The sequence below is a fragment of the Oncorhynchus mykiss genome, chromosome 11 (genome assembly GCF_013265735.2).
Source record: "Oncorhynchus mykiss isolate Arlee chromosome 11, USDA_OmykA_1.1, whole genome shotgun sequence".
NCBI classification, from domain to species: Eukaryota; Metazoa; Chordata; class Actinopteri; order Salmoniformes; family Salmonidae; genus Oncorhynchus; species Oncorhynchus mykiss.
Genome location: NC_048575.1, coordinates 33,458,490 through 33,475,074, shown reverse-complemented (window position 1 = coordinate 33,475,074; position 16,585 = coordinate 33,458,490). Strand labels below are relative to the sequence as shown.

Below are 16,585 nucleotides of genomic sequence, written 5' to 3'. Positions count from 1 at the left end.
ATGTCAGCTGGTCCTTTTGTGGCAGGGCTGAAATGCAGTGGAAATGTTTTTTGGCGATTCAGTTCATTTGCATGGCAAAGAGGGACTTTGCAATTAATTGCAATTCATCTGATCAATCTTCATAACATTCTGGAGTATATGCAAATTGCCATCATACGAACTGAGGTAGTAGACTTTGTGAAAATGTACATTTCTATTATTTATTTATATATCCTTTGGCCACGACTGTACATACTGAACGCACAAAAAATTAAGAACACCTTCCTTATATTGAGCTGCACCCTCCCTCAGAACAGGCTCAGGGATGGTGGCCCATGTTGACTTCAGTGCTGCCCACAGTTGAGTCAAGTTTTCTGGATGTCCTTTGGGTGGTGGATCATTCTTGATACACATGGGAAACAGTGAGCTGGAAAAACTAGCTGTGTTGCAGTTCTTGACACAAACTGGTGTGCCTGGCACCTACTACCATACCCCATTCAAAAGGCACTTAAATATTTTGTCTTTCCCATTCACCCTCTGAATAGCACAAATACACAATCGATGTCACAATTGTCTCAAGACTTAAAAACTATTTTTTAACCGGTCTTCTCCCCTTCATCTACACTTATTTATTTAACAGGTGACATCAATAAGGGATCATAGCTTTCACCTGTATTCACCTGGTCAGTCATTGAAAGAGCAGGTGGTCTTAATGTTTTGAATACTCAGTGTATATGTAGTGAAGATGTTTCTACAGCACCTCCAGAATCTAAATTAAAAGCATTTTCACAGAAATCGTATAATTTCTCAAAATGGTTTAAATTGAGCGCTTCCAGCAGGCCTTACATGTTGCGTTTGTCGACTGTAAAGGACACAAGGAATCAAATGTGCAGTAAAACAGTAAGTTATTCCTGTTGTTTTATTAAAATACTTTAAATGCATCATCAAAAGACAAATGCAAGTATCTCTTTCAGGCATCCACACCAATAAAGTGCATTTATTACTCAAGTTCCCATTCCTCTGGCGGTTCAAACCCGGAATACTGTGTTACCACTGTGACTTGCCAGGAGTTCATACAGCCAGATAGTGCCATGGTAACAGCAAGCTTACTTTTGCCAAGTGTGCCCTTACATCTCAAAAAGAAGCCTGTGACGTACGCCACAAATGTAAATGTGAAATTAAAAAGCAAAACGTCAACATAAACATGATTTTCATTGTTTTATTTGCAAACAAACCAACATCGTAAAACAACAACACACATACATATATAGCAACTCAGAAAAGAACAAGGTAAAAAAATATATATACATTCACATAAATGGGCAGGAAATTACATGCAGACACAGAAAATCAAACAGACAGACAAAACTACCAGCTACTCCACCGACAGTACAGGCCACCCCTCAACATTTCAAACCCTCTGCGAGTGGAGAAAAAAAACTGCAAGGCAATCAAAAGTGTTCCCTTAGGTTGGAACGAGCCTCGACTGTGTCCTCCACAGAAACTAAATGGAAAAGTCAGATTGTAATAGATTGTGATCACTGGTGTACTTCTTCAACCAATAATACATGCAGCATAAACATTGTCTGAAATAGCAATAAAAATATATATTTATTAAATTAATAAAACTGATAGTTGAGGGTGAGAGGAACACAAAGGGGGTCACAGTCATCAAGGAAACACAAAACAGACGTTATTAGCCACAGTAGTAATGGGTTTTGGTTAGTGATTTTTTTTTTCAATTCTGGATTTTCACAGTATCATTTATCATCAGCATTACCAAATCAACCTGAGATGTGAAATTGGATCACTCATAATCTTGCATTTTAATGAGGGGACAGAACACAGTACAAGGCTTGGCACTGCGAACTCCAGAACCTAAGGTGAGCCTAAATTTCATCCAAACTATTACTGTATAATATACATTCCTTTTTAAAAATAAAACAGTCCCTGTAAAAAACAAGTCTCAAATGCATATTTTAATAAAATATGTTAATCGTATCTCCTGCCATTTGCATCATGACAAGTCACAATGAAAACACATCAAACACATCATAAAAACAGTCTATGACACATTAATTATTGGGGCCCATCACCTTCCCTTTTCACAAGTGCTCAGGTTATCTGGTAATTTTTGGAAGCCCACTATGGCTATTTGTGTTAAGGGGAGATTATATACTACATTCACCGCAAAGGACAATGAAGAAGTTCAAACTGGTTTGCAATTGAAATCCAGAGACAAGGTGTTCACAGTAAAGTTGTCTTTTTTTTTAAACAAACATACCTACACGTGAGCACACACACAAATAGGAGCCTCCTATAAAGACAGTGGTGAATTCCTCCTGCTAGCTAAGGCATAAAAAGGTGCTTCTAGTGACAAGTAGTGTCACAGTCCAAAAAGAGCTTCTGTAGACTTATTTACAACAAATACTTGAGGCTTAACGGCAGCCCACTATTTACATCCAAATAATGCAAGAGAGGTATGAAACATAAATGGTATGTACAAATACAACATTAACCATAGGAAGAAGTTCAACAAAGCTTCATGCCAGGTGAAATAAGATACATTTTAAAATAGCTTAATAGTTATTTGGGGAGATCGAGATCAAGTTTACCAACACACAACCTTTTTAGGACATTCACCCACAGGATCAAACTCTGAAAGCTGCGATCTTTGCTCTTTGGGACCCCAAAAAAAGACATCATTTTTCCCATCTCTAGAGTGATCGAAATCGACAGCACCGAAAACAACATTCATTAAATCAATACAAAATAATTAACTACATCTTTTATGAAATTAAAAAGCACAGTAGGCCTACAGACTACGAGTAAAGGGAAATAAAAAAGAGCACATTGTTACACATTCACAACTGGCCTGCGACAACCAGAAAGATGGAAGGCTTGGCTAGTCACGCCTCCACAGTGCCACCCCATTCTTTCTGTGTCAATGGAGCTCCGGTGTGGCCACTGTGGTGAACGGGTACTAAATGTACCGGCAAAGAAGTGGTAATACACAGGCACCTGTGAGGACAAGCAAAGCAACTGGGTATGACGTGTCAAATGGCTAAGAGGCGGGGCAACAGGGTAACCTAGTGGTTAGAGCGTTGGACTACTAACCGGAAGGTTGCAAGTTCAAACCCCCGAGCTGACAAGGTACAAATCTGTCGTTCTGCCCCTGAACAGGCAGTTAACCCACTGTTCCTAGGCCGTCATTGAAAATAAGAATTTGTTCTTAACTGACTTGCCTAGTTAAATAAAGGTAAAAAAAAAATAAAAATAAGTACGATTTATTTTCCATGCAAGGTGCTTTCAAAGCAAGTCTATCATAGAACGGCGTCATCTTTCACATATCTTCTGACATTAACAAATAAAAATGTCCACTTATTAAACCAGTAGCCATCCATACTTCACACATATAACATACATTACATGACAAACTGAAATAGATGACTGTTGGAGACCACCACAATACAGGTAATCCATTGTGAATGCCCCCACGGCCACATCACATGTACTTTCTAATTCTGAAATGGAATTGTCTTCTCATTATACTTTGGTGAGACGGCATTTTTTCTCTCTCTCTCTCTCCAAATAACCCTGAGCTGCATTTTATAACTAACATGTATTTTAAACTGTGTTGGAAATAGAACAGGGTGTAGACGTAAGTGTAAAAATGGCCACAAGTCAAAAGGTTACATTGCATCTTCCAAGACAATACGGCATAGTGCAATGGTTAGGTTATGGGGGAGAAAATAACAGATAAGAAGTGATTAGGCAAGCGCGAAACACAAGAGGTTAGAATGAGATTGGTTAGAGCAGAGCTCTCCAACCCTGTTCCTGGAGAGCTACCCTTTCGCTCCAACCCCAGTTGTAACTAACCTTATTCAGCTTATCAACCAGCTAATTATTAGAATCAAGTGTGATAGATTAGAGTTGGAGTGAAAACCTACAGGACGGGAGTGCTCCACAAAAGGGTAGAGGGTAGAATGAGATAAGAATAGACAAAGAGAGAGAAGAAAGTTGGTGCTGAGGGAAAAGAAATCGGCTATGGCCCATGGTCACAGTCACTGTTGAGGTCAACATCAAGGTCACTGTTGTGAAGACGGCAGTCTGTCAGAGGGCTCAAATCAGTCCCTGTCCTGCATCCATCCATCCACGAGGAAGGAATGTCACGAAGCTAAATTGCAGTTTCTTCTCAGTTCGCAAAGCCCGTCAGACACTGTGGGAGTATACTAAGTCGCTTCCACAGACTCAATCCCTTTCACCTTCTGCTGTGGAGTTCGGTACTATCAAAATCTCCCTTTGGCTGCCGTTAGGTGTGTGTGTGTGTCGGTTGTCTCTTTTACAGAGTCTTCTGATGCCCGTTGGCCGAGAGCTTCCCAGACTCCGGGTCTGTGGGGCTGTTTGACAGTTGTAATTTATCCAGACCTGGCCAGGAAGAGATAAGGGGCAGAAATGTAATTAAAATAAACACAGTTAACCTTCAAGACGAGGAATGGGAAAAAATAAACTGCCTCCCACTGCCTTCGTCTGACATTTTCTACATCAGACATCCTGGGTCTGTCACAACAAGCTTGAGAGACGTCCCCCCTTCGCCTCATAATATTCACTGTCACATATCAGTCCTAAGGCACATTGGATTTTGCCGTCATTTCCCCACTTTGTCACTCGAGGTGTGTGTGTGACAGGAATCAACACTAGGCTATACATCTCTCTGGCTGCAGCCACAGTAGTCTTACTGCCTGAGTTGGAGCAAAGACCCAGATAACCGGTTCCAAGTCTGCAGGGGCTAAGAGTTATGATAATAAGTCATAGGGAGACTGACTTCTTTGTAATTAGTGTTGATTATTACTGAAATGAACAAAAACCTCAAAGTTTACTTCTCGTCAGTGCAAATAACTATGGTAAAAATTTGACGATATTCAATCATACAGCATTCATTTGGTTCAATCGGAGCATAAAGCGTAATAATAATGTAATTATTATAATACAACTATTCATTTGGGACAATTCATACAAATACAGTGACTCAATGCGCTGTACATAATAAAATAACACAAAATAGATAAAAAGACAAAGCAATATGCATCCCAAAGGCTGGTAGATCGATGTAATATGCTAGAGCAGCTAAATGCTAATCCCAGATATTGTGTATCGCGTTCAGCCAATCAGGTTGCAGCAGTCTGTTGTTTACCATTGGCTGAACGCGAGGTGCAACATCAGGAAGTAGCATTCCTAGGCATTAGCCACTCTAGCATGGTGGAGGAAAATAAGTGTTTCATAAAGAAAGTACGCATATTTTCCCCCTTCTCGTCGTTAAATAAAATTGAGGAAATCGAAGCCTTTGCAGCCTGAATGGAGAATGTTTTCGGCACGAACCGGTCCACGAGTGTATTGCCGGCTGCATACAATGCATTTGGCCGGTAAAATGAACTCAATATCGAGATCAAACATTCGAAGCAGCTTGGTGATCTGAATGGTCTGGTTTTATTAGAAGGTCTCATGTCGGCTGCTGAAGATTCCAAGATTCAACATGGTGAAATCTTTGCCAATCATAAGTATGCAGACGTTCGGTCTTCTGCCAAGGGGCTAGCTAGCTAGCTATACTGCTGCAGTTAATAGCCAACTTAGCTTGCTGATACAGTACTTCCCTGTTTCTGGTGCATGTATTTCATGATAGCCGTTTACTACAAACCCTTGCTACAACCAGTGGTAACTTTGTTTCAACGTTTTATCACGTCATTGTAAAGAGGCACCTCTACCGCGGGAAACGGTCTCGACCGAGCAGGGCTCCAAAGTAACATTTTTCATTGGTAGCACTGGTGCTCCCAACTAACACAATTGTTTTATTTTTTAAAGGAAGGAGACATTTTGGAAAATATCGGTATATATTTTTTTAATTGATTGAGATGCAGCCTATATTGGGCCTATATGAATTCGAGCTACTTTTGAAGCACATGTTGTGCGCTAGAAACTATACTGAACAAAAATAGAAAAACGCAACATGTAAAGTGTTTCATGAGCTGAAATAAAAAGATCCCAGAAAAGTTCCATACATACAAAAAGCGTATAGTGCTCTAGTGCACTCGGAAACAACCACACAGCGAAACCTTTTCATTACAACAATTATCTGGGATATATTTTTCATAGTCGCACAGTGGTCCAAAAATGAAATTCCTGGTCACAGCAAAATATTTTGTTGCACTTTAGAGACCTGCAACCAAGCAGCTTGGCTTTTTGACCTGAATGCCCAGTCTTTAGTCTGCTGTACTACAAAACGTTTTAAAGCTAATTTCCGGCAATTCTACATATTTTCACATAGCTCACTAATTAGTCTATATATTAGCCCATTATAGGAGATGTAAATCATTAGAACAATTCACATCAGCTAATGTGAAAGACCAAATAAATTAAAACAGATAAAATCGCCTGAAGACAAGATGACATCACTTAAATCTTCCCCTACACCCAACTCAAATGATATTTTAATATATTGTCCTCCCACTAGAACCAGTTACACATTTGGGTTCACAATCTGTTGGGGCAAAATATGGTTCATAATACAGTTGTATCAGGTCACTCCACCAAACTTCCTGCTGAATGCTGCCTTTTCATTGTTACAGCCTAATGAACCTAGTGCTGAATTACCAATGACCAAACGAGGTGAATAACGTAGCCTATAGACCTGGGGCTGCAATTGGTGGATTCAATCACTAGTAGTAGATGACTTTATCACATGCTGTCAAAAGGAAGCATTCTGTGAGTGGGAGAGGAGTGACAGCAAATTCATTTGTTGACAATTGTATACAGAATAACGCTACAAGTTCCAGTTTTGACAATTGAGTTCATGAACTTTGTTAAACGGAGAACGAACGTGCCTGTCCAGTCTGCCAGGGCTGCCTGCTCCACTCTAATCTTGAGGGGAGTTTCTTTACAAACACGCATCCAATCTCCTTGGGTCCGGAACCTTACTAAACCAATCACAAGCTTCAATCTGCTACGGTTCACAGTGTGGCAGGAAAATTATGGATCTCCCGAGTGAAGCTGACGTGGTCCCAATGCTCATGATATAGAATTGCAGGCGCATATGCTCTGATTTCAAAATGATTTGGAGGCACAGTTGAAAAGAAACCACAATGAATGGAGTGGATTAATTAGAAAAGAAAAGCAGTAGATTTTTTTCAATGTGTGAGAAATAAAAGGTGTGTTGTGTGAAGAGGGTCAAATGTGTGTCTCAATGCGTGAGAGTTGGCAGCACTGGGTGAAAAGCCTTGAGATGAGATGGCGCCGATAGATAGGGCAGCCGTGCTTCTAGCGCCAAAGCAACTTTGGTGTATTTAGTTTATTTATGTGTTATTTCTTACATTAATAGCCCAGAATTAGTTTTGTGTTATTACATACACCCGTATGTAAGTCACCAGCATTACCACCAGGAATACGACATTCCCGAATTGGTCCTTTGTTCATACCCCCCAGGGCAATTTATCTGATTCCAGAGGCTGATCGAAAACACAGCAGGCAAAGAAGTAGTATTCGGAACGAACTCCTAGTCCGACTCAGGAGGTGCGCACACCACCCAGCGCTTCCGAATATATTACTCGCTAATGTTCAGTCTCTGTATAATAAAGTAGACGAGCTCAGGGCGAGGATCTCCTTCCAGAGATATATCAAGGATTGTAACATACTCTGTTTCATGGAAACATAGCTCTCTCGGGACATACTGTCTGAGTCCGTTCAGCCAGTTGGGTTCTCAGTTCATCGCGCAGACAGAAAAGGAAGGGCGGGTGTGTATGTTTCAAAATTAACTACTCATGGTGTGATTGTGATAACATACAGAAACTCAATTCCTTTTGTTCACCCGACCTAGAACACCTCAATCAAATACCAACAATATTACCCCCCAAGATAATGGTCTTCGGTTATAGTCACAGCCGTGTATATTCCCCCTCAAGCCGATACCACGACGGCTCTCAAATAACTACACTGGACTCTATGCCAATTGGAAACCGCTTATCCTGAGGCCGCATTTATTGTAGCCGGGGATTTTAACAAAACTAATCTGAGAATAACGCTACTGAAGTTTACCAATGTTTATGTTGCACTAACTCAGAAAAAACGTCGGACAACTGCTACTCAACTTTTCGCAATGCCTACAAAGCCCTCCAATGCCCTCCCTTCGGCAAATCTGATCACAACTCCATTTTGCTCCTCCCTTCCTATAGGCAGAATCTCAAACAAGAAGTACTCGTGCTACGGACTATTCAACGCTGGTCTGACCAATCGGAATCCCATGCTTCAAGATTGTTTTGATCGTGTGGACTGGGAAATGTTCCAGGTGGCCGCAGAATAATATCAACGAATACATGGAAAAGGTGACTGAGTTTTTCAGGAAATGTATAGGAGATGTTGTACCCACTGTGACTATTAAAACCTGCCCAAACCAGAAACCATGGCAGCATTCACGCAAAACTGAAAGCGCGAACCACCACATTTAACCATGGCAAGGTGTAGTTATTCCCTCAGTAAGGCAATCAAACAGGCAAAACAACAGTACAGAGACAAAGTAGACTCGCAATTCAACAACTCAGACACGAGATGTATGTGGCAGGAGCTACAGACAATTACGGACTACAAAGGGAAAACCAGCCACGTCGCGGACACCCGACGTCTTGCTTCCAGATAAGCTAAAACACCTTTTTCAGCAGCTTTCCAGAAAACACAGTGCCACCGACGCGGCCACTCCCAAGGATTGTGGGCTCTCCTTCTCCGTGGCCGACTTGAGTAAGACATTGAAGCGTGTTAACCCTCGCAAGTGTAACGATGTACGCTGAGAGTCGGGAAGCAAGTTCAGGGAGTGAATACATTTAATTAATAAATGAACAAAACAAGAAACATGAACAGCGCACAGACAAGAAACAGGAACATTGACGACTGGGGAAGAAACCAAAGGGAGTGACATACAAAGGGCAGGTAATCAAGGAGGTGATGGAGTCCAGGTGAGTGTCATTTTGCGCGTAACGCTGGTGACAGGTGTGCGGCCTAACGAGCAGCCTGGTGACCTAGAGGACGGAGAGGGAGCACACGTAACAGCAAGGCTGCCGGCCCAGACGACATTCCTATCCGCGTCCTCAGAGCATGTGCAGACCAGCTGGCTGGAGTGTTTACGGACATATTCAATATCTCCCTATCCCAGTCTGCTGTCCCCACATGCTTCATCAAGATGGCCACCATTTTTCCTGTACCCAAGAAGGCAAAGGTAACTGAACTAAATTACTATTGCCCTGTAGCACTCACTTCTGTCATCATGAAGTGCTTTGAGAGTCAAGGAACATATCACCTCTACCTTACCTGACACTCTAGACCCACTTCAAATTTGCAGGGGCCCCACAAGGGTGAGTGCTCCGCCCATGACCTCTGTCATTGCCAACAAAGGGTATATAACAAAGTATTGAGATAAACTTTTGTTATTGACCAAATACTTATTTTCCACCATAATTTGCAAATAAATTCATTAAAAATCCTACAATGTGATTTTCTGGTATTTTTTTTTTTCATTTTGTCTGTCATAGTTGAAGTGTACCTATGATGTAAATTACAGGCCTTTTAAGTGGGAGAACTTGCACAATTGGTGGCTGACTAAATACTTTTTTGCCCCACTGTATATACTGTATTCTATTCTAAAGTGTATTAGTCTATGCCGCTCCGACATTGCTCATCCAAATATTTATAGATTCTTAATTCCATTCCTTTACTTTAGATTTGTGTGTATTGTGTCTATTGTTGTGAACTTGTTAGATATTACTGCACTGTTGGAGCTAGAAACACAAGCATTTCACTACACCTGCAATAACATCTACTAAACTTGTGTATGTGACCAATACAATTTAATTTGATTTGATTACCTGGCTTTAAAGGGATAGTTCACCCAAATTACATATTGGGTTTGCTTACAATATATGAGGTATGACTGCAATAGATGCTTTGGTTTAATTTCTCTGGCACTAAAGTTTTAGCATTTGTGGAACAAATCCCATTCACGTCATGACACCGATATTAGCATTATTATACCATACAGAAATGGTTTGTCGAGATCGGTGTGGAAGTCGGTGTGGAAGAACTTGACTGGCCTGCACAGACCCCTAACCTCAACCCCATCGAACACCTTTGGGATGAATTAAACCGCCGATTGCGAGCCAGGCCTAAACGCCCAACATCAATGCACAACCTTACTAATGCTCGTGGCTGAATGGAAGCAAGTCCCCGCAGCAATGTTCCAACATATAGTGGAAAGCCTTCCCAGAATAGAGGTGGCTGTTATAGCAGCAAAGGGGGGACCAACTCCATATTAAATGCCAGTTTGACCAATATCTTATAGTCAAAGGTATTAAAAGCAGTACTCAAATCTAAAAGACTGTACAGGTGGAGGATTTCAAACGCACAGAGTGCGCTTTCATCAATTGTTGAAAACAATATTCTCTGATTGTCCTCGTTGTCTGTAGTAATCTATGATAAGGCTTTATTATTGTATATAGCAATGCATTCTTTAAGAATGTCGGTAACTCAATGAACCAGTAATAACGTCATTTCCAGCTTTGTTTGAAATGAACATGAGTATGTGAATATAAAAATGTTACCTAATGCTTTCAAGAGTTCCTCTCGGACCGCTGAGGTAAACTTCCGGACTAGGCAGAGAGTAGTTACCACGGCAAACAGCAAGTTGTACGATAGGACGATATAGAAGTTTCCCAGCCAATTGAATCTGCCGAAGTCTCCGAGAAGGTCAAACCTGGTGATACCTGTGAAGATGTTAAATAAAAGAACAGCAGATTCAATATTTTGCTATTTGAGTGGATTACAACACAAAACAATGAATAGAACTATATCATGATCATTTAGAAATACCGGACCATAGTTTATTATGTTTTTATTTTACTTCAAGCACGGATCATTTCACAACACTGACACCAGCTCTAACCCCTGGTTGAATTATCTAAGTCATGGGAGTTTGGTGGCAATTTAATTGGGCAGGATGGCCTCATAGGAATGGCTGGAACGGAATCGATGCAACGATAACGAACTCAAACACATGGTTTCCTTGGGTTTGATACCATTCCATTTACTCCATTCCAGCCATTATTATGAGCCCCTCAGCAGCCCCCGTGGTCTAAGTAATGTAGGCATATCAATATTCTCTGATTGCCATTGAGGCAGTGACCAGCAGCATTACATGATCTGACACTGTGGACTGAAAACCAAGAGCAATCGATACAAACATGGGGCACAAAAATGTTACAAAAAACCTGGAGAGAAAAAGTGAGCTTGGATTATTTCCCAATGACAGGCACTAAGTCTACAAGTTCCTTTTTCCAAACACCTTTGGCAAGACAAGAGTTGTGTTAATAATCACAAACCCTTCCCTTTCCACTACTGCTTCAGTGAATTAACTATTTAAGAATGTCTGTTCTGTCGGCAGTTGAGGCACTTTGAAAAGCGTCTCTTCAATAGCCTGACTCTTTCAACAGGCAAGAAAGGCCAAATTGAAAGAAGCGCTTATACCCAAAAACCATTTGATGTACACTGTATTCTAAGATGCTCAGGCATTGCCGGATCCAGGACGGACGGAAAATAAAACCAAAATAGCCGAACCCTTTATATAAATGATTTAGCGGCCAATGCCGCTCTTCCTGAGATAAAGTCATCTTCATTGTCTGACATTTGGCAGATTACTAATATTCCTTTCATAGGAAAGTGTTTTGTTAGTGGGACTGTATAGACAATTTGTTAGCGTGCAAAAATCGAGTGGAACAAAAAAAAATACAGAAATGAGCCACACCCCCAGGCAACATGGGTATCAATGGGACCATAGTCACCTGCACATACACCTGAGTCAACTGTTCTGAAGTACAGTAAACAAGCAGAAACAAGGGAATCCTCAGTTTCAGGCCAGTCAGAGCCATTCACTCCATGTCTTGTCTCAGTGTATGCTTCGTATGAATCACACACATCGTAAACAAAACAATGTCGGAAATTCATCAGAACTTCACAAAAGCTACTTCAATATGGCCCAGTAGCCACCTCATCCTGTCCTCTATTTAGCTACGCACACTTCTGCAGTTACTGAGGAGGAACTAATGCGGAGACGTGCTGCAAACAGTTTCAATGCATTGGGAGGTTGTCTCCACTGCTCCACCTATCCATCTCTCTAGCATTGACAGAGACGGAACAGAGTTGCTAATCCCTCGTTTCTCTAGTGGGGCCAGAGCCTTTTACAGCCACGCTGGGACTCCGCCAGACCTGAGCGGGTTTTCCAATTTCAAAGCATCTGTCATGGCAGATCACACGCTGCATGCAGAGGCGTCAACACCCTATTGTTTTCCTATTTATTTACCATGGGCTGCTGCTTCTTCTAGAACCTTCCAGAATGTTCCACCAGCCCCGGCCAGTACAATAACATCTCGTTCCCGAATGGCACCTTATTCCCTACATAGTGCACTACTTTTGACTAGAGCCCTGGCCAGAAGAAGTGCACTACGCAAGGGAATAGGGTGCCATTTGGGACGCAAACCCAGACTCATCTCAGTAGTCGAGGGTTTTGCTGCCGTCAAAAGAAATGTTCTCAAAAAAGTGACAGGATAACCTACCCTGAGGTGGATTAAAACACGTCAGTAGTAAATAGTCTTCACTCTTATAGTCCGAAGCAGTGGAACTCATTCGTTCCTGTGCTTTCAATGTTCTCTACCCGTGTGAACTAAATAACAGTGCATGCAGCCCACCTTTCGAAGTAAAACCACGACAAGCCTACCCAATATCAATACATGAACCAACCAGTCACTTCAGCGGTCTTGATCAAATTTCGCAATTCATAAACTGGCATAGCTCACAGTGTGAGGTAATGTTCTTGGATTCCCCCCCCCCCCCCCCCCTTCGGTAATGCCTGCGAAACTGCTGCGTGGCAATCAATTTGGTGTCTGGAAATATGTATTTACAGCCTCTAAGCAGTTGGCAAGCATCAAGGGCCTTGAAACAAGTTGCTTGTAAAAGAGAGGCAGAGAGGTTGGAGAGATGGCAGTCAATACACCTTGCCACACCGGTCAAGCCTAATTAATTTCTAATGCAAAACATTTTGATCTTGGTTTGGTTTTTGGAGCTGTTGGGAAGTAAAGTTTTTGGGGGCCTTTGGAATGGCTCCGTTAGCAGAAGGGGAAACTATGCTTATGTCCCAAGGGCCCATAGGGCTCTGGTCAAAGGAAGTGCACTTTGTAGGGAATACGGTGCCATTTGGGATGCTGCCTATATGTCGTGTGTCTAGAGATGACGTAACCTTTCATAGAAGAACCTGTCTTCCTCCGATCACCCGATTCACTTCAGCCAGTTTTTCTCATCACCATTTGCAGAATGTATCATTATGTATCACTGTGTGTATGTGGGCCAAGTGATATCCAACATGTCTCACAATCCATTCCAAGTAAGATGGAAGCCGTTGTGGGTGATTACATTTGCTGATTCATTCTGATCATTCATCCACTAATTTGCGAGAATGGTGGCCTATGTATTAATTCAACTTCAGATAAGGAACGATAAATGACTATCTAGAATTGCATCTATGTAATAAATGATCATTTTCTGAGATGGTTTATACTCTGATAGAGTGTATCCCAAATGGCACCCTATACCCTATATAGAGCACTACATTTGAGCAGAGCCCAGCCACCGTGTATTATCCCAGGAACAGCAGCCAGGCTGACAGTAGTGACCCAAGTCCTCTCTGCTGCAGTATCTTACTGTGTTTTTTGGGGACACTGCAGACGAAATTTACGCAAACATGCAGGGGAGAAAAATAACTTCTCGGTGGGAGCGATGGGGGTGGGGTCCCCCAAATGTCCCCCATGGTTTAAAGTAGTGCACTATGTAGGGAATACGGTGCCATTTGGGATGCATCCTATACCACTCTGATGCTTTCAAAACACACACACTTCGATAACTGGTCCACCTGTAAAGCCTAGCCTCTTTTAGCCCCCCCAAATAAAGTGTGTTCATTGGACTTTTACCCTTGTCTGCACCCTAACTAACCCCGACGTTGCTGCCACTGAGAAACGAGCACTCCCATTTCAGTAGCATTACAGGTCCCATGGCCCTCCTTCAAGAGAAGCTTAAATAAAACATGGCCGACAGGACTACTGTACAAGCAGCGGGTAACATTAACCCCAGAATCTCCTACATTCCCTCAACTCTGTGCAGTTTATTTCTCTCAGACATGCGTTCAAATACTTTGAGCATTTGCTTGAGTGCAAGATGGGCAGGGTTTACAGTTTTTCTATTGGTTTATTAAGCCAGGCAAGCACAAACAGGTACATATAAAGTATTTTAAATTATTTTTCAAACAGTTGAAACCCAAGTAATCTGACTTATTTTGCTACATCAATCATGCTCTCTGGTTTACACACACACACACAATGTTTGCCATGTTAATATCTTCACAAAATAGCAGAACGGTAACACTAAAAGAGTTTACCTCTCCCATAACATTGACACACACATTACACAAGCATACACACTCCCTCTCCCCACGTCTTTCTCCTTTGGCTGAGGGGGGGGGCATTCATTTATTCCTTTTCATCTATTCAGTGTCACAGAGCAGAACCTGTGGTATTTTGTAAAGCTCTCTATGACTCACTGTAAGCCAACACACACACACACACACACACACACACACACACACGATGGTGCTATTTGAACAGCTGTGTCTGCTCCCTGCGTGTTTATTAGTGCCATTGTTATGCCGCTGCTATCATGTCATTTTCTCCCACTCTTGCTCCATTCTCTTCTTAAATCGCTATGGCAAACTATGAAGGAATTTAACTTGTTAACCTTAACGGTCTGTGAGTGGGGGGGGGGGGGGGGGGGGGGGGCTTCACCTTGCCTCCCTCCATCTCTGCCCTCCAACTAGTTTCTCACAAAAGCACTCCCGAAATGTTCACCGAACATCAGTGCTCACCTATTCATTCCATCTACTACATGTTCAATCCAATAGATTGATTTTGACATCTATGAATTTCACAAAGGTAGCATCTAAAATGGCACCATATTCCCTATGTAGTGCACTACTTTGACCAGGGCTCATAGGGAATAGAGTGCCATTTGGGACAGAAAATTATAAAATATGGATAAAAGCTAGGAGAGACTCACCAAGTGTTCTGGACATGACTGGCAGGGCTGAACTCAGCACCAGGATGGACACACAGCAACCAATGATCTACATGGAGGGAGTCGCAGAGAGTTAGAGTCAGCAGGTATAGAACCTTAACTGATGAAAACCATTAACATATAGATAGGCCATGATGAAACCATTGAGTGTGAGAACTGAGGGCGTGATTACCTTAACAAGACACTGTGTGTACACACACACACACAGATGTGCACGCGCACATACCTCTTCACAGTAAATGGATTCCACACATATTGTGCAATTAGTAGTTCTGAAGATGCTCATTACCAGATTCTGCTCTTTTGTGGCTTTCAAGTCCTTTCACTGAGTCGCCATGGCTCGTTAACAAGCCTCACCGTTCCCCCCGCTCATTACTAAGTGAATGGCTGCCCCCGTGAGCCAAACAGAGCACACAACCAGCCCCCCCCCCCCTCCCCACACAACCACCCCCACCCACCCCTCACTGATGTACAAGAAAAGAAGCGCTTGTTTACGCAACGTCCATGTTTACGCAACTCACAAACAAATATTGGGTGGGAGATGAACTGAACCATTCAGACGGAGGACTGAGGCGGGGGGCGGAAGAGGATGAAACACAAGGTCTCAATATATCATCACCGCTGTGTGTGTGCATTTACCGTTGTCATGGTCGTGTCGTCTTTCCTGGGAGTGAGGCCTTCAAACACTCGCAAGCTGTAGAAGCCGACAACTGAGGACACCATCAAGTAGCTGGTGCGGAATCAAGGACAGGAAATCCAAAGCGTCTTGATTCGGACATTTGTTGACATTTTAAGTGGCCAGTTGGCACCTTTTCACCAAGGAAGAATGTGACGAAACATAACAGAATGTCCCGGAAAATGTCAGACTAAGCAAGGTCTTAAGTAAGTAAACACCACTGGCCCTGGGAATGTCATTCGTATCACCATGGAGCAAGGGCCATATGTATCAAATGTCACAGAGTAGGACTGCTGAAATAGGATCAGTCTTGCATTTTTTTTTATCCCAATAAAAAAATAATACATGGACAGAGGACTTGATCCTAGATCGGTAACTCCTACTCAGACACTTCATATGGCCCCAGAGCAGAGGGATCATTGAAAGGATACAACATGAGGATGATGTCGACGACAGCCTGGACCAGTCCAAACGTGGACAGCGAGGTGTTCCCAAGCCCCCGATCCTGGAATGACAGAGGAAGAGGGGGTTTTGTGGTTGTTGTCTTGTTAAGGAAGGGGGGCAGTCGCACTCCTCTTGATTTATTGTGGATAGAGACCAGGACAGGAAAGGAGACAAGGAGAGGAAATATAGGAGGAGACAGAGTGTGCTGAAATAGCAGTGGGCTCGATTCAACCCCATTCTGCAGTGGTATGTGTTCCAGAGGCCAAAAGGCTAGACCACAAA

The 16,585-nt window shown here is 42.4% G+C and overlaps 1 protein-coding gene across 5 annotated transcripts in view; it reads right to left on the bottom strand.

The window, feature by feature from the left end:
• Positions 1-1,184: 1,184 nt before the first annotated feature.
• Positions 1,185-16,585, bottom strand: part of LOC110535592 (limb region 1 protein homolog) — a 62,186-nt gene continuing 46,785 nt past the window's right edge. For 4 of the 5 annotated variants that reach the window (XM_036935321.1, XM_036935320.1, XM_036935322.1 and 1 more), the window contains 5 exons: positions 16,291-16,364; positions 15,823-15,913; positions 15,166-15,232; positions 10,614-10,775; positions 1,185-4,407 (listed from right to left, as the gene is read on the bottom strand). In XM_036935321.1, coding sequence (XP_036791216.1) covers positions 4,322-4,407; positions 10,614-10,775; positions 15,166-15,232; positions 15,823-15,913; positions 16,291-16,364 — 480 coding nt within the window. In that variant the 3' untranslated portion in view covers positions 1,185-4,321. The remainder of the gene's footprint in view (positions 4,408-10,613; positions 10,776-15,165; positions 15,233-15,822; positions 15,914-16,290; positions 16,365-16,585) is intronic. The other variant, XM_036935323.1, reaches the window with a different exon arrangement.